Source organism: Harpia harpyja, chromosome 5 (assembly GCF_026419915.1).
Source record: "Harpia harpyja isolate bHarHar1 chromosome 5, bHarHar1 primary haplotype, whole genome shotgun sequence".
Classification (NCBI taxonomy): Eukaryota; Metazoa; Chordata; class Aves; order Accipitriformes; family Accipitridae; genus Harpia; species Harpia harpyja.
In genome coordinates, this window is record NC_068944.1 from 21,394,982 (window position 1) to 21,421,624 (window position 26,643).

General features: G+C 37.2%; 1 protein-coding gene across 12 annotated transcripts in view; it reads right to left on the reverse strand.

Annotated features, from left to right (window-relative positions):
• PTPRM (protein tyrosine phosphatase receptor type M) overlaps nt 1-26,643 on the reverse strand; it is a 511,840-nt gene that overhangs the window by 393,037 nt on the left and 92,160 nt on the right. For all 12 annotated transcript variants that reach the window (XM_052787185.1, XM_052787177.1, XM_052787176.1 and 9 more), the window contains exon 2: nt 2,021-2,143. In XM_052787185.1, the coding sequence (XP_052643145.1) occupies nt 2,021-2,143 (123 nt within the window). The remainder of the gene's footprint in view (nt 1-2,020; nt 2,144-26,643) is intronic.

Below are 26,643 nucleotides of genomic sequence, written 5' to 3' on the forward strand. Positions count from 1 at the left end.
TTTATGGGCAGAACTAAAACTCCCTAAACTCTAAATATAATTTATTACCAAATTTAATATCTTTTTTACTTGATCATCAGAACATTATTTTAGTCTTCTGATAAAAAGGCAGGAAGCAAGTAAGAAACAAGTTGTACGACATCTGATAAATAAATTTACATATATATCATTTTCTCTCCATAAAAATACCAGTCCCTAGTCTGGACTACTCCCCCGGGAAAACAAAACAAACCAAAAAATCTTCAAGCCGATGGTCATCACAGAAAAGAACATACATTTGAACCTCTTCTATCTGCCAAGAAGACTGAACAACATATCCTGACAATTGCTTTCACAAAATCCAAGTAGGGAGAGTAATGAATGAAATTTGGAACAGAAAGAGAATTTCCAATGGTGTGATTGAGAAAAAGAATGTATAGCTTGTACTGCAAGCCAAGATGACTGATAAAATATGTGTGTTAGCTCCAACTTGAGAAACAGTATTAAGCACTAATGAAATATTCCAGAAAATTTTTAGGAGTGTGTGCCAACACCACTGGACAAGAGCCAGTTTAAAAAGGAATTTGGAAGAACCTCCTTTATTTCAAATGATGAACTCAATACAGCATGACGATCCAAGTGCCAGGACTCAGGCGAACTGAACATTCATCTTGAATTTGGGAGTCCTACCTTTATCAGAGGAAACGAAGTGCTGAAGGAAAAGGCACTTCAGTTCAACTGTCAACCTCAGGTATGATGTTGTCCACAACACATGGCAACATTGATAAATCTATAGTGAAAACCACTGAGAACATTTTTACAAGTGAATGATATCTATGGCTGATTAGTGCATATCATACATTAGTGCATTTATTAGTCTACCAGTGATGAATGCATACATTCAGGTTTTGTTTATATAGCCACTTCTGAACATTCACACTGTTTATTTCCTAATTCCCTTCTCCAAAAATAAGGGAGAAACATTTGCTTGAGAAGGACAACTATTACAGAGACTTTACACAAATGCCAAAGTACATTACAGGTGCTTTAAAGAACTAATAGAAATGGATGTGAAACATCAGGACATTCATTTGCAATGCTTTTAAGTGTTCTGGACATATTTATACTAAATTATATGTCTAATGCAGAAGTCCCATGATACTACAACCAGTGATTTTATGAAGTGGTCTTTTTGTTTTGGCTACTTTTAGGTGACAATAGTCACAGGAGGCTCAGTCTTTAAAAAGCCAAAGAAGATGCTGAGCTGGGCTGCAGACAATCATCACCCAGGAGATGGAGATCAGTACATGGGGGAACTCTTAACAAGCCTAGATAAAAATGTGAAAAAAGAATGATAAATTTTAGGCTAGTGAATAGTTTAAAACCAATGATCAGATTTTACATATTTGTGTGGCTGAAGTGGTAAAGGAATGACTGTATTACCAGAGTAAGTTTATAGTTCAGCAGAATGCAAGGGTTGTTGCTGTGGATTTAGGTCCAACTGCATGCAGTGCACAAAGTACATTACATTAAATAATTGTATCACAACTGCCTTTTAATAATAACATTGAGGCCCTTTGTTTCAAGATACCTCTCTTCTCCTTTTTCTCTCACCTCTTTTTTACCTTCCATTTCTTTTCAGGACAGATTTTGTTTAATATGTCCTTCAGTGAAAATGCCTAAGGACATCTTTGTTTTATCTCTTACTATTCCCTCTCTCTCTGAGTCTTCCTGAGTAGTCCTGTCTGCCTGTTTCTAGTACTACTTCATATTCATTTTCATGCCATCACTCTGTTTTCTTTCTGCCTTCCCTGATGACACGGAGTTTCTATTTCTACTTTCTAACCCGTATGTTCCCCACACAATGAAAGGAAACCTTTGCTTTGCAAAATATCCCTCACAAAAATCACTGGGAAGATCTGAGTATTGCAATAAACAAACAGATTTAGACAAAGTAGCATTCTAACAATAGTACTGTCAAAAAATGCTGAACAAACATAAGCTAATGTCAAAGAGAAACAAAGCAAAATAAAAGACCAACCAGATGGCATCCCTTGACCTGAGGAGGGCTTTACTGGTGTGTTCATCTGATCCCAGTTAAGATCATCATCATCTGACTGACTATAGCCACAGGAACTGAGAGGCTCATCAAAAGTACAGCATCCTGTAAAATAAACACAAAGATAAAAATTACACAAGGCAGGTAGGTAACAGATTATGAATCTCTAATCCTAACATGATTCAATGCAGGCTGTATAATTTTTAAATATCTTTTAACACAAATTATTATATATTTATTAATCATCACTTTCTGAGAGGGCATAAAACCTTCTCGTCATAAGAACAAAATCCCAAGGGTAAAAGAGGAGATTTAGAACCGTAGACAAATTTTCTCCTATGACACTATCATCAGGTACCAAAAACAAACCAGCAAAATAAAAAGCAGTAAAACTCAGATCATCAAAAGATTGAATGATTAGCATTCTTCAGGAAAAACAAACTATTCCATGCCTGAGAATCTACATTTTAGAAAAAAAACCTGCAAGTGTGGGAACATCAGCTCCCATTCCTGTATCTTGGTTTCCAAGTAAGGGAAGACCTAGATGCTCTCAGGTGTGCTGTGCTGCAAACAGATACAAGCCAGGGTGTTTGTGGGATCAGCGCCTCTGGTACAATACAGCACATCTATCTCAAAAAGCCAATCTACGTGCAGCCTCAAACTCTCTGAAAGAAAACAGTATTATTTCCTCTCTTTTTCCCATTCTCTTCTAAGCAATTTAGAAAAGAATAACATGTTATAAAAGCTTACACTATCCCAAGCTGGTGCAGGGAAAAGTCTAATGTCATGAATTTAGAAGAATGGAATCTAACATCCACAAGAAAACAGAAAAGGTTTGCTTTTTCCCTTTGGTACAGAGGAAACTTTTCTAGCTTTTTTACGTCATTCTCTTCTAACAGGAGACTAACACAGGGTTACAATATTCTGTTTTCTTTGATGTCTCACTCCAGTGAAGAATGACATCTTTCCTACTCAGGAAAACAAATATAACCCCAGTCACAGATATTTCAGTCCATATTAAAGTAAACTCTGCAGCTGTTCAAACAAAACTAAACTTTAGGGCTACTCATCATCTTTACTATCTGTCTACAGCCACACCAGGCTTAGCCTTGCCCAGCTGTATTAAAATAGGAAACAGACAAAAATCTAGCTTTAAAAAAGACTTTAAAAATCTAAATTTTCCTAGAACATTATAAATAGCATTACAGAATACCTTATCAAAAAGTAGAAGACAAAATTTCATTATACCTGACAAGCTTCACCTAACTGAAGTCCAGCCTTCCTAATAGCTAAGTCCCAGCATATATTTGAGATTCATGGCAAGCACTTTGCAAGCATATAATCTTCATGAGAAATTACTTTTAGATGCAATCACCAAATAATTTCATTTTTTGTTCTCTTACAGTGCCATTGGTCTTTATAGAAATATCGTACTTGCCCTGCCCTTGGATACAGGTCATCCTATACTGGTCTCTGTTCTAAAATATCTTTCTATAGGAAGTTTTCATGAGCTTTAGGTTTATCAGGGAAATTGGCACCTCTGGACACTGCATCTTTCTGTACAATTTTAAGTGCACAAGATTCAATTAGATAGTCCAGTAGGAACAGAAAAGCCATTAAAGAACTCACAACTCCAACTCTAATATATCTAACAACAGATATAAATCATCTCTCCTAATGTTAAACAAATTCAGAAACGCAAGAGATTTGTACAAAGTGTATCAAATAACACCTGCAACATTTCCAGTGGGAAGGCTTAGAAAATTAGGCAGCCATTTACACATTTGTTCTACTATTTGCATAAATATTACTTCAAACTTCATAAATTACGCCACAAGCTAAGTTTCAGACACAAAAGCAAAACATCAACTTTTACAGACCTATTTGTGCTTTTTTATAAAAAATAAAAAAAGAAAAACCCAAACCACAGGTGAAGCAAAAGGTAGTTTCCTTGCAAAGGTACTACAAATGATACTAGGACATAAATTTAAATATCAAGTTACACAGTATGCAATGTAGTCAAGCTTGGCAAAAAATATACACCGAAATAAAACCTGGCATAAATCAGGGTTTACAATTCAAACACAGGACTAATGAATGTACAGAATAGCTCCCTTACCTCATTACATTGTACATATCTCTAGCAATAAGAAGATACAGAAAAGTTTAAGGTGTTTTCTTGCTCAAACCCAGAAGTGCAGCCACGCACTGCAAAATGTCCAATACTGGAAAAAAGGGAAGAGTTTGTGATTCCAGATGGTTAGTAAAGGCTTCTCCCCTTCTCACTAGTTAAGAAGATGTTAAAAACATAGATAAATAGAACAACAGTTCTACTTGTCTAGACCATTTGTCTGTCAACACAGGACTGTTTCTCACTGCTTGCTTTTTTTTCATTTGTCTTGTGAATCTATGGCTAAATCGCTCTGTCAGGATTTCTTTTTTTTATCTTTGCCATTTACATCCTCCAAATCTTTGTGAATTTACTATCTTATAACTTCCTCAAAATGGGTATCTAATCTTCACATCTGCTATAGGAAGAGTTTAAAAGGAACTTTTGAACTCCTCCTTCTATTCCTAAGTCAATTCCACCCACAACTAATAAACAAACTGTAGCAAGTATTGCTACGAGTAATCAAATTGTACAGCCACCTACCCAGAGAATTGACTAGCTTACAGAAGATCTCTAACAGCAGATACCAAGCCATGTTTCTTTCTACAGCCAGCCACTAAGAATAAGATGAATACTAATGAAGGCTTTGCACAACCATGACTTTTTGGAAAGTCTTTTGTAAATTAAAATAGCATACATGGCATATATAGCTGTTGGAAGTATAGGCAAGTTTATAGACTGAACCAAGAATAGCACAGAACATCTTACTGGAAAAAAAAGAAAAGCTTAGCCAAATTAGCCAAGTAACAATTACTGTAAATCAAGAGTCATTGAGTGTCCTAATGGCTTATGCCTGCTCCCCAAAGTTCTGACCCTCACATCTGACCATATTACAAATAACATTAAGTTCTTTAGAAACGGGTCATGACATTTGACAAAACCCTACCTTTGCATCTAACTCAAGCCCTCCTGCCTTTTGCAGTGCTTCGCCTATTTTCTAGTCACGATGCTCTTACTGTACAAGGTTTCCACTTCATAAAAAGTTATCCACATATGATATCAACAAGAACTGTGAAATCTGAAAAATTTTCAGTCATCTTTAATGTCTCCCATTGTTGCCCTGTTTTGAAAGACAAGCTACTGCCAAGATAGGCAGTTGTTTATAATCAGGTGGCACACTTGAGAAATTCTGCCCATTTTTGCTATTATAATTTGTGATAACAATCAAAATACCTATTGTCTGCTATATAGTTTAATCAAGCAAAACAATTTCCCTGCCTGTTACACTGGTATTACAGTTTGGATAGCCAAACTGTATTTTAAAGGATGAATTCTGTGCTGACTGAAATATTTCTAAGTAAAACAGGAGATACATATCCCATTAAGATTCTTTGGCTTATGCTGCATTTTATAGATATTTTTGGATTCCTAATAGACAAATGCACAAGATGCAACACAGTCTATTAAAGCCTACAGTTCTTTCAACTGCAATTATCCATTTAACCATCATGAATCCGCTTCAATATAACTAAGTCATTGACCAAATGTAGTCCTTTTTGCAGGTTTCTATTTTTACTTGGTAAATTACTTTAGAACTTGAAAAATTTATGAGGTTAAAGGAGGAATATAATTTAAGATGAAAGCAACCAATTAAAGTAAATGGGATAAAGAACACACTATATTTTTCCTAATGTGAATAAAGTTTTATTCAAAGTATTCTGTGTTACAGACTGTAACTACGACATCTGTTACAAAGTATTCTTAAAGAATACCTTATCAAAAAGTAGGATAATAGAAGACAAAAATCAGTTCAGTGACAAAAACTAACATAGAAAAAAGTTCAAGTTATGCTGCACACTGCTTTATTTTTGTTGGTCTTATATATTGCAAAGATCTCAGATCAATATGTACTTTCTATCAAAAATTTGCTGCCAAATGTGTAAGTGCTGAAACTTGTAATGCTTATGAGTATCAACACTAGCATTGACAGGGAACATATGTGCATACTAGAACTGATATAAGGGCCCTGCTTTGGGATAAAATACATTTTTTCTTTATAGCTCTATGGTTTCTGGTCTGCCATAGTACCATGAATTCTGTTGCAGAATAGGTGAACCCAGAAGATGAGTTTACTGAATCCCACATTTTATTAGTATTCTTATTTATCTCATTTTAAAAGTATTCTAAATTCTATTGTCTCTGTATTTTCAATTTCATACTGGAAATGTGTTTATGCTTATTAACTCTAAGTACAATGTAGCTATTCTTTGAAACAGAAATAAAGGGTTTGATATCTGATCCGAAAGCTGGGTGTCTAGACCACATGTCATATCAGGGGGCTTTGATAATGCAGTGAAAGATTAATCTCCTATTAGGCAATGGATCTTTTCTTTCTGTCTATAAAATGGAGCCTCTGCCCAAACCAAGAATATAGCATTCCTCAGCCAGCCGCATTCCCTCCTGTCCTCGTGAACATCCCTGCATCCAACAGCAATGGACCAAGCACATCACCTGGACAACAAACCAAGGCAAATGACAAGTGAAATAACTGAAAACTGTGACAAACTGCAATTGTTAAGCTTGACTAGACTGTGAACGAGTCAGCTTTCATCCCTAAGGGTTAATGCTCAGGACCATGAGGCAGCATTACCGTGCTGCTTTGTGCTCCCTTTTACATTTTTGAAGTTTCAGATTTCAGGGCAATCGTCCTACCTAGACACTCTCACAACAATTAGAAAATGATCTGAGAAAGACAGCATTAGGAAAACAGTATCCTGAGCCCCTAAGCTGACAAACCATCAAATCGGAGAATGAACAACTACTCCTTTGGGGGCAGGTAAGAAGTCATAAAGTGGAAAATAAAAAGCCATTCTCAATTATAAACTGGCTAACAGAGAAAGCAAAAGTAGGACTCAATGGACAATTTTTAACATAAAAAGGTTAAAATGCTGTCTCTAAACCTGTACGACAGGTCTACTCTGCTGTATAACTTTTAATAAAGATAGGGTGATGACAAAAATTGTCTAATACAAAATTGTTCACCTCTGAAATCAATAAATGGTCAAGCCAATAAAGCTTCAAGTAAACTAACTACAGCTACATAAATGGAAGATTTAAAGAACGTATTAGAAACTGGACATAATGGTCTGCCTGTATTCTGCTTTGTGTGTAGATTCTCAGCAAAAAAAAGGCCCTTTCAAAGGTGTTACAGCATTACACATTAAAAGGACTTTCCAGACATGCTACCTTTGAGATAGCTCGCAAAAGAAACTCTTCTCTGTGTGCCTCCAAAGTGCACGCAGAGCTGCCACATATCTGCAGTGACATATGCACACCAAAAATTCTTATCCAGGCTTTACAGGTGAGCTTTCAGCAGTGGGTAGTCTGTTTTAAAATGGAACATTTATTTTCTCTCAAAATATACCAAGTTTTTGATTTATATTAGAAGCAAGTGTTCAGAGCTGTAAAATAATACTGTAATCTAGATTACTGGTCAGGGAGTCTGAAAAACCATGTGCTGCATAAAGTTGATCTAATTTAAAACAGTATCTACATTTTGACAAGTCTGCATACGCGTCAGGGTGAGGGAGAAGAGCAAGAGGAAACAGGTTTTACAATTAAATAACTTCTCTGATTGCAACTGTGCTCAGAAAGGGTTTTGAAAAAGGCAGAGGATGGAAGAATTATCTGGAAACATCTCATGAGCCAGAGCAAAGATGATGAGGTAAAAGGATGCATTTTGCAACTAAGAAAGGCCAGATATTAATTCTGGCTGTAAGGGAGAATAACAGATGGAAAATGATAAAAAATTGTGCTCAGATATGTGGAAGAGGTGGTATGAGAGTACTAAAGAGTTCCAAATTCACAGACTCAATTCCAGCAGTATCGCAAGTGATGACAGTATACAGAAAAAAAACGTATCGGATAAACATTTAAAGATGTTATTTATGAGACTTCAAAAGCTCACTGCATGTTCATAAAACATTTACAATTTTTCTCTCTGTTCTCCCTCCACTTACCTGACAGAAACTGAATCAACACAAATGTCTCCAAAAACACGTCAGTTTTGGTGACACGGGATACTGTAGCAAAGTTGCATTTTATGGAAGACATATCTGTCAGTTCTAACCTCCCCTGGAAACCTGCCCATATTTAGGCAAATAAAATGTTTTCTATAAAATTACACTTGTTTAATAGATACCAAGAATAATTCAAAATTTGGATTCCTGGACTCTAGTGAAAAGCCCTGAAAAAAAGGAACAGTTTCCTCTCAAAATGTGCATTTAAACTCCTTTTAGATACCAAGACATAGGAACGGACACCACTCACGAAGGCCAAAAGACAAGACATTGAATAAGAGCTCCTAAAATAAGTATCACTCATCTCGTGTAAGCAAATAATATCCATAGATTTGTGTCATTTTTTTATCAGTGGATATTTATGAGGCCCATGGGAAAACAGGTGCACATTAACATTCTGTGAGCAAACCAATTTCTGGCATTTTTTTAATGCCCAGGTGTTTGATTTTACAGTATTAGTGATAGCTTTTCTTAATGTATGGCATAGATTACATGGCCAAGTGCACATGTATGCTTACATACCAAATTATATCCTTGCTGCAGTTGTCATTAATTAGAACACATCTACCAAAAGAAACATTCGAGTGCTCAATCCATTAAAGTAAGTACAGGATTATGCAGAAATGTATTTAGGAAAACCTATTTTGAAAGGTATTATTAAAAGAAGCATATTTGCAAAAGTCTTTTGGATTTTATGCTTTAGTAATAGAGAAGGATATCATGCTGGGTGTTAAAACTACTAGCTGGTCTTCCAGTCCAATACAAGTTAATATTAAAAGAGACATTCCTGTACAAATAGCTGCTATGGACAAATTTTAGTAGTTGGGAGTTTTCTGATGGTTTGTGTGAGGTTTTGGTTTGGGTTTTTTTTTTTAGTTTTCATTTCTGTTTGTATACATACTGTTGTACCTTTTTAATTATTAATTTAATGCTTAAATCAAGTTCCAGATCAGGGAATTCACTTTATAAATGTAATAAATATTGTTATGGTAACTTTTTTGAAAGAAAGCCTTATAAGAAAAAAAAATCTCCAGAAGATAAGTACTTCGGAATGACTTTTTAAGAACAACTAGAAGTCCAATTTGTAAAATATATTTAACCTTCAGATGTATATAGCTTATTAAAAAGATCACATTGGGCATACTAGATGCAAAAGGGAGACAGGTGATGTACATGTGTTTTGGAGCTGACTCAACCTGCTGAAATTCTGGACTGTAGTCAAACCACTACAAAAATGAATAAATAAAAGGCAGATTTCCCATATGTTTTGTATCTTGTTTATTACAAATACATGACAAAACCATGCTTCAAAATGCAGAATTCTCACATATAAACTGCCTGAAATGTTTTGAAATAAAGCTTTGACCTACAAATAGCTATCAAAAGGAACCTTCTTTTCACATACTTGAAATAGAATTAAAAATTCAAAAGATACTCTGGCAGTAGAATAAGCCTCCTGAGGAAAAAAAATGCAACTGAACACCTCCTTCATATAGTTTATATGGTAGGATTCACTTAATTTATTTTTATACCTACCACCCAGGAGTGCACAAACCCCCTTTATTAAAAGTGTAAAAGAATTCAATCATCTTGCTTGGCAAAGAAAGCAGATGCTACAGAAGGCAGATGTGGGGGAAGTATTTTTTTTCCCCATTTACTTGAAATGGAGACATACTGGGAGGGTGGGAAACAGATGTACATACTGCAGTAATATATACAGAAGGTAACAATTAGGTATACTTTCTTTTGACAAGTTAACATGCAGTACCCTCTTAAAGGACTTGAAATGACACCTCTGTTTTGAAAAACTACAGTAAAACACATGACAATGTTCTCTGTACTCTTTCCTAGGGAAGAAAAGAAAGAGGGCAATTTTCGGTCTAACTCACAGACCATACATTAGCCCACTGCGACTTTGAAGCAGTAGTCTGCAGCACTTCACCCTTCTGTCAGCCAAGGGAGAAAATACATACCATAGTTATCTCTTTTCCACTCAGCATCTATTTGTGATTTCTTATGTTGGTAACAGAAGCTGCCCCTATTAATTATTACATAGAATTCCTCTATCCTTTCCTCACTTGGATTTTACTGCAATTTTGCCTTCACTTCTCCTTTCAGTTCACTGAGGAGAGCTATCACCAAAACATAGCCAAGCATGTGCAGCTGGAATTAAAAAGAAAACATGTAAACATAGTAAGAAATGACTAATTTGATTTTTTTTTTCCTGGCTTCATTTGCTCCTATAGAGCTACCAAGGCCTAGAGGCAAATTCCTAAATTGTTTCCTTAGGTAAAGAGCTGCCTGGACAAAGGGTAAGCTCAAGAATCACTCACCATTAATCTCTCGATATGGTATTTACAAGGGATGTAAGCAGTTGCACTGATCTGTTGAAGACAGGCAAATTTCAACAAAAGGAAAGAAGACAGCTGTCTGCTTTCAGTAGCTTCATATTAATTCCACTTTTTACATTTATTATCCTAAAAACTGTTTACTCCTTTTCATTTCACCTCACTCAAGTACCTCAGCATCTTCATATATTACTGAAATACAGCACAGTAGAGCTGCCCCAGAAAATTTGTCTGGGGAAGGGTAGAGGAGAGCAGGGGAAGGCATTTGGAAAACAATACAAAACTGCACAGATGATATTCAAGAAAGAAATGTATATACTGAAAATCTGAGATGAAATAAAATGCAATTCAGAAGGAAGGAAAAAACATGGTGGGGATATTAAATCCATTTCGCCCCCCCCCCCCCCAGCTGGGAGGAAGGGATTGAAATGCACACCTCGCGGCCAAAATCCATCATAATAAAGGGTCTTCTCACACTGACACTTTATTTAAAACACAGTGTAACCTAAGAAACATACAATCATCAAGACTGTGATTATGAGACCACACCAGATCATTTCTCTAACATCTGTTCCGGAAACACTGCATTAGATTTTCAGTTTGTCATGAGGACAAACCTTTTCATGCTACATCCATCCTAGGGCTCTAGGGAAATACAGCCTAATAAAAGACAGTCAAACCACCTTTCCCACAACCAGCGCTACCAGTTATTCAACTCACAAAGCTACTAAGTTCTTGATCGCAGTATAATCCAATTTTCACTAAGGTTCTTTTTAGTAACTTTGAAAAATAGCACTTAAAATTACTAAAATCCAACACCTTCATTGTTAGTTAGAAATTGTGCCATTCAATTATCCCCCCAAAAGTTTTTCCCCATGTTGTAATGGCTGTGCATGAATGAATAGATGTGAATGAAGGCAACAATAAGCAACACAGTAAACAGTCACTGTTCTTTTGTCTATGGTTGTGCCAAGAGTCATACAAGTTTTCACAAAACAAATCAGCTTTCAGCTGCATTTCATGCTATGAGACTATGAGAAAAAGACTATGTTGCTTCAACACATTTATCACATAAATTTAAATTCAGATTGAGCTAAAAAACACTTGCTCTGACTGCACAAACAAAAGCGTTACTTCATAGGTCAAACTTGCTTTGTTCATTCCTTGCCTTACAGTGTTAGGTAAATGGACAGATATTGACAAACAACCCTCATGCTGTCATAGAAAAATCAAAATCTGTGATATTTTAAATTACTTTAGCTACTGTATAACTACTATAACTGTATCTGTTAACAGCACAGATTATATCAGAATAAGCAGCAAATAAGCTAAATTCTGATTTTAAAGCTCAGTATCATTATGGTTTTCTAAGGTCAAAAAATACAACAGTGCAAAATAGTTCAAAGTGTTGGAATGGGTAAAAGTCAGCTCTAAGACAATGGGCCCACAGCAAACTAAGGTACCATGGCTGGATTGCTAGTACAGTGTAGAATATCATCAAAATGAGCCCCAAGACTCATTTCTTCCCTGACTTCCACAACTTTTACAGATAGTTAATACTGCCTCTGAAGTTATCAGATAGCAGGACTGAAGACAATTGGTTTTATCAAATCCAATTTTGATAGCTGAGAGATTAACTATCATTTCATCCAACTATCAGGACATTCTGAGCTGAGTAAGTTTTTTGGGTTTGTGGTTTTAGGGGTTTTTTTTGCTTTTGTCAAAAAACTACTGTAATATCCTGTTTATCTATATAGAAAGGGATTTAATTGAGAATCCTGACAGCATTCTTCTTACCTGCCAGTTGAGCTTTTAAAATGTATCTTCACCTTTAAACACTTCAAGCTAAAAAACACATGTGTACTTGGAAGCTCAACCATTCTCCCTGGTTCTGCTCATTTTTAATGAGCTTCTCGTCTTTACATCTCCCAGAAGACAGACTCCACAAAGCAATCTCAGGTGATGTGAAACCAATGCTTGCTGCTTCTCCAAACCCCTGTCTTTTTGAGCCTGAAATCTTCCTGCTAAACCCATATGGGACTGATGGGCCATTTCAGTCAAACCCAATTTCACTTATTTATCACAAGCCCCTACTTAGAAACTCTACTGTGGATTGCTTCTACGCACAATCTGTTTCCAGCTTTGAACTCTAAAAAGGATTTAAGCAGTCAATCTCAATATCATTATAAATCCAACGTGCATTACTTGCCTATTGATTGTGAGAAAATAAAAGTTTGACGCTTGATTTCAGGGCTAACCTTTCCATTTGTTTGATGAGTTCTGCAGTTATTACAGAACACTTAGTGCATTCTGTTAGATAACAGCATATTAAGCTTGGATAAGAAATCCTGACTATTTACAACACACTACTAGCTTTAAGTATCAGACAAAGGCAGCGTTAGCTTTGCTAGTCTCAGAGGCTTTTCAGCTATACCACAATTAAAAAAGCAAAACAAAACCAAACAAAAGAAAAAACCAAACCCAAGACACTAAACATTTCTGTAAAAAGGATTCCATGACTTTAAAATATTTTCATAAAACTAATAATGTTAGGACAGATTTTATATTTCTTCTGCCCGATACATCAAAAGTCTAGTTTTGGACAGAATATGTTGAAGCTTATGTTCTACTTCATCAATGGGTAGAGCAAATTAAAAAAAATAGACAGGACACATTGGTATTCATTCCATTTGTTATCAGACTATCTTACAAAATGGTATTTTTCCCTATAAATTTTAAGTGAAATAGTTTACCATCTAATTAAATGAGCTGTTTCTGTTCTGAATTTTAATATGTGTACTGAGACATTTGAGAACAAATGCCATAAAAGAATTTTATACATAGAAAGAATTCAAACAGATATTGAAGCCCATGTACCCCCTTTCATGCCTGCTAATCGAAAAATTCCCTCACTTTTTTTTTTTTTCTTTTTTCCTTTTTTAAATCTACAGGTTTTCTGCTGTACTTTTCCTCATTTGATTTGGGAGCTTTCCTTCAGATGAGAAAGGCTGTTACCCATTTTGTTTTGCTTTTTAAAGTTACTGTGTATGCGTTTTCCCATGCAGTGACTATGAACTGCTACAAATGCATCCCAAACCATTTAGTTCTATGATACAACTCTAGCTACTCGATCAATAATTCAGGAAAATATTCATCTCGATTTAGTTACTGCTGTCAGTACAACCCTTTGTGCCTGGATGAAAAGAGAGCAGGACCTCCATCTGGAGGTTTTACCTGTGCTGCTCACTGAATTAACCTGTAGGACATGCCACAGTGGTGAAGCAGTCAAAAACCTCCAGCAGGCAACTTCATCACATGGGTAATTAGTTCACTACATCAATAACGCCTCCAGTCGTTAGCAGCGCCAAGGCTGAATCCCAGGTCTGCTTGTTAAATTCAGTCAGCACAACAGGCTTTCACTGTGCTACAGGTATAAATAACTTTATATTTTTAAGTGTAGCTAGCTACTGCTTTTTTTTTCTTCATTATCTCTTGCAATAAATTATACTTTATTTCATTCATCACATCTATAACCTCCTCCCAGAAGGAGAAGAAACAATTAATTTTAGAAACCTCTGATATTTTCACAAGGTCTGTCAGCTATAACAGGGACCCACATTTGAGAGCATTAAAAACACTATTGCTGCAGCATTTACAAGCCCAAGCTCGTATGACCTGAAGAGTGAACTCTTGAATCTTCCACGTAGCAGAACAGCGCACTACTGCTACACTACCCTGATAAAATAACTACTTCCAATTCTTGCTTATAAGAGGATTAAGTCAGCACTAAACTCACTTAAATGTTGTACCACAACAAAAAGACACATGGAGGCCACAGAGCTTCACGCTTTCTAACCTTGTAGAAACCACTTCAGGTCTGCATGCGAGTGACTGTAGCACCTAAGTACTAGCAAATCCAATGACTGTCAAGTTGATTCAAATTATTTTTGCTTTCTACTAATTCCTGCTCCATGCCTGATGAAAGGGATGTTTTATCCAGGCCATAACACTGGGATAAGGATCTCTAATCCTTTGTGAAAAAGGTCTGATATTCCTGGGACCCCAGTATGTTACTACATTGGGAAGGTCTTGCCCTCTCTGTTGCTAAAGTTCACTTCATGATAGGATAATCAAATAAAAGCTAAATGTATGCTCATGTCTCCAAACAGTATAGATTAGGGCAGTATCCCTGATTTATGACAGATTAGACTAGCTCAGAGTTTTTCGCTTAATTACTCGAAAATACCCACTTTTTATTATAGTATTTTAGTAATATCCTATAATCTGTTATATATACAGTGTATACATACATATTTTTACATGTATTTCAAAGTATCTTAGTTTACCCTTAATTACTTACAGAGAAAACAATAAACAATTGAGCTTTTGGGGCAATTTTCTCTTATGTAAATGCATCATACTTAAATGTTTAAAAATCTTAATAGAAGTTATGTTTAGCCTCTATTTTTGAGGTAGCCAATAGTTCTAAAGACTTCAATGGGTGCTAAGAATTGTGTGTCAAGTGTCAATGCAGTCCAAACACAGGGATATTTCAAGTGGATGCAAGACTTTCATACATTCATCTGTCATCACCCAGTCTAACCCAACATACAGCACAGACCTCAGGACTTATTAATTCCTGCCTGAACCAGAGCGTATCTTTTAGCTCTGCAACACATGCAATCAAAGATTTTAAACATTCCAAATCATAGAGATGTCAAAGTTACTGAGCTAACTGCACTCTCTTCTTTAATAATCTATTTGAGCACCATTTCAGGTCTTGGCTCTCAACTCTGTTCATGGGTAGCATTCGATATTTCTCCTATTGTCATGTCAAATCATGGACTGCAGTCCCCCATCCTACTCTCAGCCAGCCTGACCTATTCACGTCTTGCAGTTCCTTTGCTCCCTTTGGAGCCAAGGGCAATAGCCCACAGCTGAATGGCTTGGAAAAGCAAAATATTATTTGTTCAAGTTAAAAACATACTAGAAGAAGAGTTTAACACAGTGAGACAGTGTGTTTTGCATGGCTTTTTTTTTCCATAATGTTTTAACATTTTTAGGACTTGGAGGTATAGCCATTTTTTGTTTGTTTTTTTTTTTTTTTAAAATTCCTTCACAAAATGCCTCTCTCTCTCTGTCCCCCTCCTCCCTATTGCTGTACAGATCCTGATGATTAGTTCAGTCTTTCTCACTTCAGCAAACATTTCTAGCTGTTTATAGCCCTTCAAAGTACTGCCCTCATGAACCAGCAAGACAGTCAGTCCTCTTTTCAGCTTCAGGTGTAGAAGCATGACAGTCCCCTACAATTGTTTCCTGGTATTAATTTGAAGATTATGCCTAAATAGCTATTGTGTCCTCTTCTTGTTTGTCTTCCTCTCTGAAGAAGGCATTTGGACAGAATAATCCAGTTATCACCATAACATCATCTCAAGCATGTCACTTAAATGTATTTGTAAAATCACTTCTCAGCATTTTTAGATTCTTGAATCACAGAGTCACAGAAGGGTTGAGTTTGGAAGGGACTTCTGGAGTCCCAAATACGGACAAGCTAGATCAGTGGTCTCCAAAGTGGGGTGCGTGCAAGACAATCCATTGGGGTGTAGGAAGAAAATATTAGCATGTCTACCTTTTTTTTTTTTAACATAAAAATAAGAAAGAAATTAAGTTCTACTAATATTTAATATACAGCTGGACACTGGCACCCTCAGTTGGTCCATATGTCAGATGGTCACGTCTTCCTTCCATGGAGGGGATGACAATGACGCTCTCACTTGATCATTTGCTTTAAACAAATTGCAATGTATTGCAGTTCAAGTGTCCCTGGTTAAGTGGATTTATGGATATTTTCTAGTTTTAACTGAAGTAAAATAACCCTCACAAAATGGACAAGTGGCTTAAAAAAATTCCTGCAAAGAAAGTAAAGATTATAATAATAATGGAAGCACAAGCCAACAACAAGAAAATGGCAGAGCTGACATTTCTCCTTAATAAGAGCTCTTTGTCAGCCACATTACAAGGTAACAACAGTGATGACCTAATCAGATCTCACAAGAACTCGGCCAAAAAAATTTGAAATTATCAATATTGAAATAAACTGAACTTAGAGGCAGACCTTCAAATTGCTGCATCATAAAGTATTAAACCAAGATTTTAAAAAATAATGGAGGACATTCAATCACATAGCTGTCCCTAAAAAATGTATTATTAATAGCAATATTTTAACTAGGAGAATAAAAATGGGTTTTTTGCCATTACTAAAATAAAATTGAAACACATTGTTTATTTCATCTTTATATCATCCTTTTTAAACTTTTTTCGTGCATGTTTTAACTGTACTAATTGTATTTGTATAGTAGCATGTGTATATAAATTATAAATAAATATGCACATATTGGGAGTGCACGCTCAAAAATTTTTACTGATAGGGGTGGCTGACCAAAAGAGTTTGGAGACCACTGACCTAGAGCAGGCTGCTCAGGAGCATCCCCAGACGGCTTTTTACTATCCCCAAGGATGAAGGTTATCTGGTCTGACACCCTGGCTCAAGGAGGGCCACCCTGAGCCAGTTGCCCAGGACAACGCTCAAATAGTTCCCGAGTACCTCTAAGGTTGGAGACTCCACAACCTCTCTGGGCAATCTGTGCCAGTGCTCAGTCACCCTCACAGTGAAAAAGCATTTCCTGATGTTCAGAGGGAACCTCCTGGTTTTCAGGTTGCGCCTATTGCCTCTGGTCCTGTCACTGGGCACCACTGAAAAGAGCCTGGCTCCCTCCTCTTTGCACCCTCCCTTCAGGTATTTCTAGACATTGATAAAATCCCCCCAAGCCTTCTCTTCTCCAGGTTGAACAGTCCAAATTCTCTCAGCCTTCCCTCATATGAGAGATGGTCCAGTCCCTCCACCATTTTTGTGGCCCATCACTGGACTCTCTCCAGTATGTCTCTCCCTCTCTTGCACTGAGGAGCCCAGAACTGGACACAGCACTCCAGGTCTGGTCTCACCAGGCCTGAGCAGAGGGGAAGGATCACTTCCCTCGACCTGCTGGCAACACTCAGTCTAATGCAACCCAGGATACCATTGGCCTTTTTTGCAGCAAGGGCACATTGCTGGCTCATGGTCAACCTGGTATCTACCAGGACCCCCAGGTCCTTTTCTGCAAAGCTGCTCTCCAGCTGGGCAGCCCCCACCCAGCCTGTACTGGTGCATGGACTTTGCACTTCCCCTTGCTGAACGACCCTCTAGTGTATCAGCCAAGTCATCTGCAAACTTGCTGAGGGTGCACTCTGCCTCATCATCCAGATCATTAATGAAGATGTTGAATAGGACTGGACCCAGTATACACCCCTCAGGTATACCACCAGTCAGTCGCCTCCAACTGGACTTTGTGCCACTGATCACCACTCTCTGGGCCTGGCTGTTCAGACAGTTTTCTGCCAGTCCCACCACCTGCTCATCCAGCCCATACTTCATCAGCTTCTCTGTGAGGATCTTACGAGACACAGCGTCAAAAGCCTTACTGTAGTCAAGGTAGACAATACCCAGTGCTCTCCCCTCATCTACCAAGCCCGTCATTTCATCATAGCAGGTAATCAAGTTGGTCACTTCCCCTTGGTGAATTCATGTTGACTGCTCCTAATGGCCTTCTTGTCCTTTATATGCCTAGAAATAGTTTCCAGAATTAGTTGCTCCATCACCTTCCCAGGGATTGAGGTGAGGCTGAACTGCCTGTAGTTTCCTGGATCCTCTCACTTGCCCTTTTTGAAGATAAGAGTGACATTTGCTTTCCTCCAGTTCTCAAGCACCTCTCCCAGTCGCCGTGATCTTTCAAAGGTTATGAAGAATGGCCTTGCAATGACATCAGCCAGCTCCCTCTCAGCACTCGATGGGTGCATTCCATCAAGTGCACAGGTACCAAAAGAACATCCACTTCGACCCTTAAGTTTTTCCAAAAATGAATTCATCTAATTCTCAGTCTAAATTTGTTTAGTCACTCAGGCTTGTTTTACTAGTGGCCTGCTACTCTGTGGGTCACCTCAATTATTAAACAGCAGTTCTCTACAGCATGCTTGCAAACCCAGATCAAATATTGTAAATTCGATTTATTGAATAGATTCTAGTGGCAGATTTAAGGAATCTCAAAGGTGTGCTTACAAACACTCAATGGTTCAACATAGTTCTTCTTCTGAGCTCCCTTGAGTTTGTTGTCCTTCATGAGCTGTGATGCTGCGTGAGTTAGATCAAGTATTCCACTGACATTATAATAATGCCAAATATTCCTCCTGTTTCAGATACTTCTGATCAGATATCAGAAAGCATGGCTTCCAAGTCTTTTTCAATCACTGCTTCCTTGCTAGTATTTCTTTAGGCTGGAGGCATGTCTTTGTTTCTATGTCAAAACATACAGTGCTTTCTTGCACTCTAGCTTTCAAGATCACTTAGCTCTCCTCTGATCACTACTTACCATGGCACTACTGCTGTTGTCATCTGCGTGCTTTTATCAGTAATGACTCAATATTTCTTCCTCATCACTAATAAAAAGGTTAAACACTGTCAGATCTAAACTTAATCCTCAGAGGGCCTCCATATACTCCACATTGATTACTGACTACAATTACGTTATTGAGACCTATTAGCTATTTTTTTAAAACACAGTTTACGTATGCTGATGACTCTATATCATACCAATTCTAAATCAGCATGTCACATGGCACCTAATCAAAGATTTTACAAATATTAAATGTCACATATCTTTGAAAAGTCAAACGTGCTCTCTCCAAACATCACACTCTCTTGTGGAAAAAAAAAAAAAAAAAATCTATTTCCCATAACCTTGTGTTGATTGAAATTAATTAATGAAGAATTACAGATAGGTAACACGGTTGACTCCCAGGTATCCACTCTATTACTTTGCACCAGATTAATGTCTGCTTGACAGACTTATGATTATCTGGTCATCCCGTTCACCCTTTTAATGGTTTGTCTTACCAATTTTAAACAATTCCTAACTTTTCTTAATGCACATCCATTTCTCCTTCCCCTCTTTCCCCCACTTCCTCTCCATTTTTATAACTTATTTTACTTTTCCTCCCTTCTTAACAAGGACAAACAAAACAATTCTATTATTGCAGTTAGTAACATTCTGCATATAAATTTGACTATCTCCTCCTCTGCTACTTCCAAATCTACATTACGTCTGGAAGCAGAAGTAAGCATCCATGAATTGTTAGAAAGAAATGTCTTATTGTCATGATAAACAAGCACAACAACATAGTTATGTGGTTTTATGATGCTAGTAAGTAAATTGCCAACAGTAGTAGTAAGGACAGTACCAGGCAATTCCTAACCTAAGAAGGAGTTCTGAATTGTGAAGCAGGGAAATTCTTTACAAGGTCTATCCTACCTGAGGAAAAAAAAAAAAAGGAAAGATTTAAACATAAAAAACGTAACACAGATATTTTTATATAGAACCTACCAATCCAAAATGTTTCATGAAAATAACATACTTAGCCATACACTCAGAGTAGTGATGTAAAACAATCACCTGTAACAGAAAACATCCTACTATCAGTTAAGTCACTGCCCTTTCAAATAACTCCACTAAGCTGGATTGAGACTTTTAGGAACACCCTCCCACCCCACCCCCCTTTTCACACACATGTTTCATTTGCAAAGGAAAAAACAATTGCGATATAACTCACCTGTGGCATGAAATGATTAGCAGTGTTCTGGGAAATACAGTATTTTATTTAGAAAGGCATTGATTTGCAAACAATGGGGCTACAGAAACAGAGCTCAACAAAAGTAAATAAAGGACTGAACAAACATTAATGGAAACAGGAAATTCTGTGCATGAGAAATTTCTGGAGGAAAAATTTGTAAGCTTTTGTTCTTTAAAATTGAGACTAGTAGTTGCTAGATGAATGGCCAGTTTCACTGAGTTTAATAGTTTCTATTCCTTAGGTTATTTTATTGATGTAAAATTTAAACCATAGTTAAAAAATGCACCTCTGTTTCTCCACAGTTGTGAGAGTACTACAAAATCATGGATCTCCTTTCTACAGAAAACTGCCTCATTTACAAGACAAGTGTCCCACATTTTATACACACATTACATTCAGCCATATTTTCCCATGTTCTTAGACAGTTTTTCTCTTTTTTCTCGCCCCAACCTCAGGTAAGCCTAAGAGCAACCAAGAGTTAAACTAAAGCAACCACAATGACATAAAATTTGTACTTATTTTTCTTACTGTTGTTTAGCATATGTACCTTCCAATTTTTTTAAAAAGTCTTTTAGTTTAGCTTCAAATTCATGGATACCGAAGACTTATTTAAGGTAAGTGCAATACTAATACTAAAGTAATTTTCCTCCTTCACTAATTTTCAGCAGTAGATCTGTTCTTCAGTCCCAAAGGACTAGTGGCATTTATCCATACCCCACCCCAACCCTTGCACCTTTTTTCAGTTGTTTTTTGTTCTGATTTGTTTTCCCAAGATAAGCATATTAAAACAGAAGAAATGGCCTACTTACAGTCCATCCTTTTACCTAACCATACTTCAGAGCCAGGTAGATACAGGACATGAGGGTAATGGGGATGTTGCACACACACTCAGCTGCCCTCTGATCACATTCTTCCTTGCTGGAGAAAGGCACTAGAGCCTCCTTATGTGCTTGCTTGCTGTTGACGTTATGGCTTATATGGCAATGCCCCAGCTCTGGCATGTTCTTTGCAGGGAACTAATCCCTGCATTACAATATCCTCAGCACTATGTGGAGCCATTTGACATTCACCAAACCTGTCAAGAAAGAAACCTTGAGGTCTTTTTGGTACAGCAAACAATAATCCCTGTGAAGGTCCACCCTAAACAGACAAACAAAAAATGAAGAAACAAAGATGGCTTCACTATTTTAAAAAGGACACACCACTATCACACTGAGTTACTTGTGAAGAGACTCTCAAGATAACATCTCAAATTAACACTGCTGCAGCAGTTCTCACAGATGGTAAATCAACAACAGCTTCTGTACTGTAAATCCTTTATTAAAAGCTGTAAATCCTTGCCTTTAAGGCCCATCTCTCTGTAATCACCTTTGTTCATCTTCCACTACATTGCCAATAGCCCCTAATTAGTATCATCTTAGGCTGCCTTTCACTGCTCCTCATCCTAATCAGTTGACTAATTACTTGCACATAATCTCAATGCCAGGTTAGAAGATGTTTTTTGAATGAAGACAGCATGTGGAAGAAGTCCCTTGACTAGTGGGCATGGAAGATAGCCTGTAGACAGCTACAAGAAGACCTCAAGTAGCAGGTAGGTAAAGCTAACTATCCTTCAGGGAAGGAACAGAGGAAGAAAGATGTAGTCACAGCCAACAGCAAACTTGCTGATAATCCACAAAAGCCAACAGCAGAAAGCTTTTAGTGAAGAAAGCAAGCCAAGGGAAAAGCTGCAGTATGAACACTCATTCTAGCATGACAGCAGGGAATGCGACTTCAGATTTCAAATGGGCTATACAAAGGAACACCAGCAGGTGCTGCAGTAACTGATGGAGGAAGAGAAGGCAGCATACACAACAGTTTTCTGCGATGGCAGGAAAAGAACACATCTGATTTTAGGAATATATGAAAGTATTTGGAGATGGTATGCATGTATAAGAGAAAAGAAAGCACCAGAGATGCACCCCCAAAAAAAAAAGGTAACAAGATTAAATAATCAAGGAGCATGGGCAAGAGTAGAAGGAAGATCAGTGTCGAGAACAGCACTTAAAAGGAGTTAACTGCCCCCCAACTCAGACAGCACTGATGCAACTTCCTCAGCATAATGATGGTGCATTAAAGAGTAAAGGAGATAATCCAGGAAAGACGAAAAGGACTGGATTAGGAATGGAATCCTTTTCAGACTCTTCTGCAAAGAACAGACCTCATGACAGATAATAAGAGAAGGAACAATTAGAAGCAAAAAAGTTAAAGAACTATTTTAAACACCAGTGCTTTAAAACTATTAAGTTTGTGTCATATTATTACACTTAAGGAGAGACAAAATACAACACAAGCTTTTAAAAAATGTTCTGGTGACTTAATAAAAATTGCACCAGGTGGAAATACCTTAAAGATTTCTCTGGATATTTTGAAATCAGTACAGAACTTGTGAAGAATGCAGAAGAGCATTTCACAGACATGTATTTATGGTGTTGCTAATTTAGTAGTTACTTACCAACGGAATAAGTACTGCAAAGTCCCTAAACTGACACCAGGGCAAATCTGTGCGGATGACTTTTTACTATTAAGATGAAACAAAACTATGTTAATTTGAGTTTATGGAGTTTATGTTAGTATATCAAGAACACCGGAAGTTCAATACCCACAAGTTGTGGTTCTGTCCCCCCATTTTTATTCTTCTTTTTTTTCCTTAACTAAAATGCCTTGCAGAGATACTTATATTTTGTGCCTAAGTGCAAGAGGAACTGCAGTACTACATTCAAAATTATAATCTCCTTTAAAAATACAACTGCAACATTTCAAAAACAATATCTGTGCTCAGCACAGCTTCCCAGCAGAATTCCCAGTGGGGGGGTGGTGTTTTGCCCAACAGTTTGCTCCATGTAGCATTTCTAGGGGCAGGTCCTAAGCTTCTTCAAGCCAAACCATACAGTGCAGAGTAATGCTGCTGAATCACACCCATGCAGTTATACTGACCTGCAGCCAAGGATGTAGATTTACAGTACAGCCAGAATCTCCAAACTGATGCCCTGGGTCCAATGGCAGCCACATTCCAACAGTTTAAAGAAGAAAGCCTGACAGCTCTGCAGTTGGCAACAGTGCTGTAACATGTCAATCCATAAGCTGCAGAACTGGGCTGTGTCCAACAGCTGTGTAGCCCACCCTGTGGAGTCACCACCAGCATTGCTGTTACTCTATCTTGTCAATAATTTCTACTGATCTTTGCTAGTCTCCTTCACAGTCAGTGACATGGTCCAGAAGCAAACACTCGCTCTAAATCATTACGTGCCAAGGCCTGGAATTCAGTGTTAGCACGCCATAATTTCTTTTCCGTGAAAGTCTCTTGTGGAGTATAAGAACTCAGAAAAAGTGTGTTAGCTTTTCTCACCTGACACAACACATGTGAATCTGATTAAACGGCTAATTGTCACTTATGTAGAAAAGTACAAACAAACTACTTGGTTAACTGGATTTTCTTCTTTATTTAGCTTGTTTCCTATTAATGGGGAGAAAGTTTAGTTTGGCTAAACTATCATACAAGCAACAGACAATAGTTTATTCATGTCAACAAGGCAAGAAAGAAACTGAGGCACCTGCCAAACCTAAGGGTTAAAGAGTCTCAAAACTTCAATAGAATTTACCTCGCCTTGACTTTGGGCACAACTGCCTAAATTAGAAAATCAGTTCCCTTAAGGCCCTGGCCCCCCACCATCCAATCCAGGGAACAAGCAGGTACCTCTAAAGGACAATTCAGATTTACAGTAGTATTGCTTCCAATTTAGGTTTGGTTGCTGCTATTTAGGTGCTAGACACATATAATGCAAGTTTGTTTTTAAAACAGCTTTGAAAAATCTCTAGTTCAAATTAAATGTTTTGCAACAAATGTCAAAACTGTAAATCACTGAACAGTAGCACTAAGCTGACAGAAACGATACAACTTGCTCAATATAATTCTCCAAATCTGTTAAGCCAAAAGTTGTTTAATACAATTTAACTCACCCTGGAGTGCAGTTAAATAATTGTGATGGATGGAAGCTTGTCTTAGTCTTTTCCATTTGTTAAATTATGATAGATGAATTATGCACATTACTGAATTTCAATGAATTCTTTCTGTTCACCACCTCTGTTTCATGAAAAACATCCAGTCAGTAAATACTCTAAATCCATCTCCATTGGAACCGCATGATGTTCTACAATTATGATAAAGAAGCTGAAGGCCAAAAACGTTTCAGATTAAGTCCCTTGACATTAAGAGCAACAACAAATGCATGCGTGTAATGTAACTAACACTTGCTACTATCTCTATTTTAAATAAAGTAACTGAACCCGTATCTGGTAAGAATGTTTGTTATTAGCACTTTATGAGAACTTTGGGAGAGGAAAGACTATAATGGATCAAACCCCCAAAAGATATAGGCTTTTTTTTCTTCTTTTTTTTCAGCAATTAGGTAACATGGTATCAAAGTCACATATTGAAAATTATGTAAAAACATTTCTTTCATAAAAGAAGAAAAACAAGATATATATTGCTAAATATAATATTTTCTAAGAAAACTTCACTTGAGCAACCATTTGGTAATTATCTGCTCTTTGACAACACCTGCATGGAGACTCCTAGGAGGTAGTTTGTCATTTTAACGTATTCCACAAAACCCCCGAGCACTAAGCTTCAAAAGAGAAAATCCATACTATCTAATTTTTCAAAGGGGTTTTAGCTTGCAATAATTGTTGCATGTGACTGCATCTGACTTCTAGCCATTTCAGTATCCATGCTCAACCAGTGTGGCATCTCAGGAGAACGTCTGTTTACTTTGAATTATGTCCTTCAACTGGATTGTTCTTCATTCAACCACAGATGTACAGTGTCTTAAGTTCCTCAATTTGGAGGAAACTATAAAGTGAAAATGGCTGATATGGAGGTTTTCTTTAAAAAAAAAGACAGTGTATGTCTTCACATGTAACACTGTACGTATTCACAAACTACGACAACTCAAAATGTCTGACAGATGTACTGGAAGATTAACAGAAACCACTTCTGATTTCAGATGTGCTGATGTGTGCCACGATAAAGTCTGTGAACGCTATGGAGGTACATCAAGGAAATCCAAGTCTACAAGACAATCTAGTCAGGCTTTAAATGTGTCCCTCAAGACTTACGAAAAAGGAAACAAAACCAAGAAAACAAAAGGATTTGATTTGACAAAGTGCCACACATTTCAAAGATTACAGGGTATTTAACTGTTGGTGAGGTATAATTTAACACAGCTGAAGAACAGCATTATGTATATGATTCACACCACCAGACTGAGGTATCTTCCACAGTAGGTTTTCATTAAACATAGATGAAAGGACTCAACTGAGAATGGCTAGTTTAAAGAATAAGGTGTGTGTGTGTGGGGGAGCTAGACTATTAACTTCACTAGCAAGCTTCTCCACCTTTGATGAAAAGGCTTATGAAAAGTTTATGGAAGTTCAGACATGCAGCAGTCACTCTGTCAAATCTCAGCAGTCTGGTCTGACTGACAGGTATACAGCTTCACAAACGCATCCTGACAGTTACACACACTGCAGCACAAGGAATCTTATTTTAAGTAAGGTTTGCAAAAACTAAAATGTGACATTTACAAGATTTCTGAGCAAAAAAACTCAGGGACAAATTCAATCTGTATTACCTTCATTTCATCCTAGCTTTCCTTAAATATATTGTCCCAGGTTGTTCTTCTGATGTCTCCTATCCCAATATGGACCTAATGCCTAGGAACTACCTTGTCACTTTGAGTCTACCAGGAATTTTCAAAAAGCATTTTTATCTTAAATATGAAGTGTTTTCCTGCTGGTGAAATGGCATTATGTCTTGCAGAATTCTTCATTCATCCCCAGTGATACCACCTACTCTGGAAGGTTAGATCTGAATCATCTTCCTTAAAGGAAGCTTGACAGTTCATTTCAGAGGTTCCTTTCTGCCTCCAATTTTTAAGCAGAAAGTAGCGTACATTCAGAAATTTCAAGCAGCTGCACACCACTCCAAGTGCCACAGAACTAAAATAACATTTCTCAGAATTAGTCTGTCATAGTTTAAAGCATCAAAATTGTTAAGCAATTCTCAAGTGACATTGTAATTACAGAGTGCAGCTGCAGTGATGCCATACTTAAGGTTGAAAGAGCTATTCCTATCTAAAACACCATTTTCAGTTTCTTGCAACTTTCTCAGCACCCTCCCTTTAAGGCATACCTGACATCAGGCATATAGAAGCACACTTCTGACATGGGCCTCCTTCACAATTCCAATTTTATTGACTAAAAAAGCTACTGTTCCTTAGAGAGGTTCATATTAGGACAGCATACAGA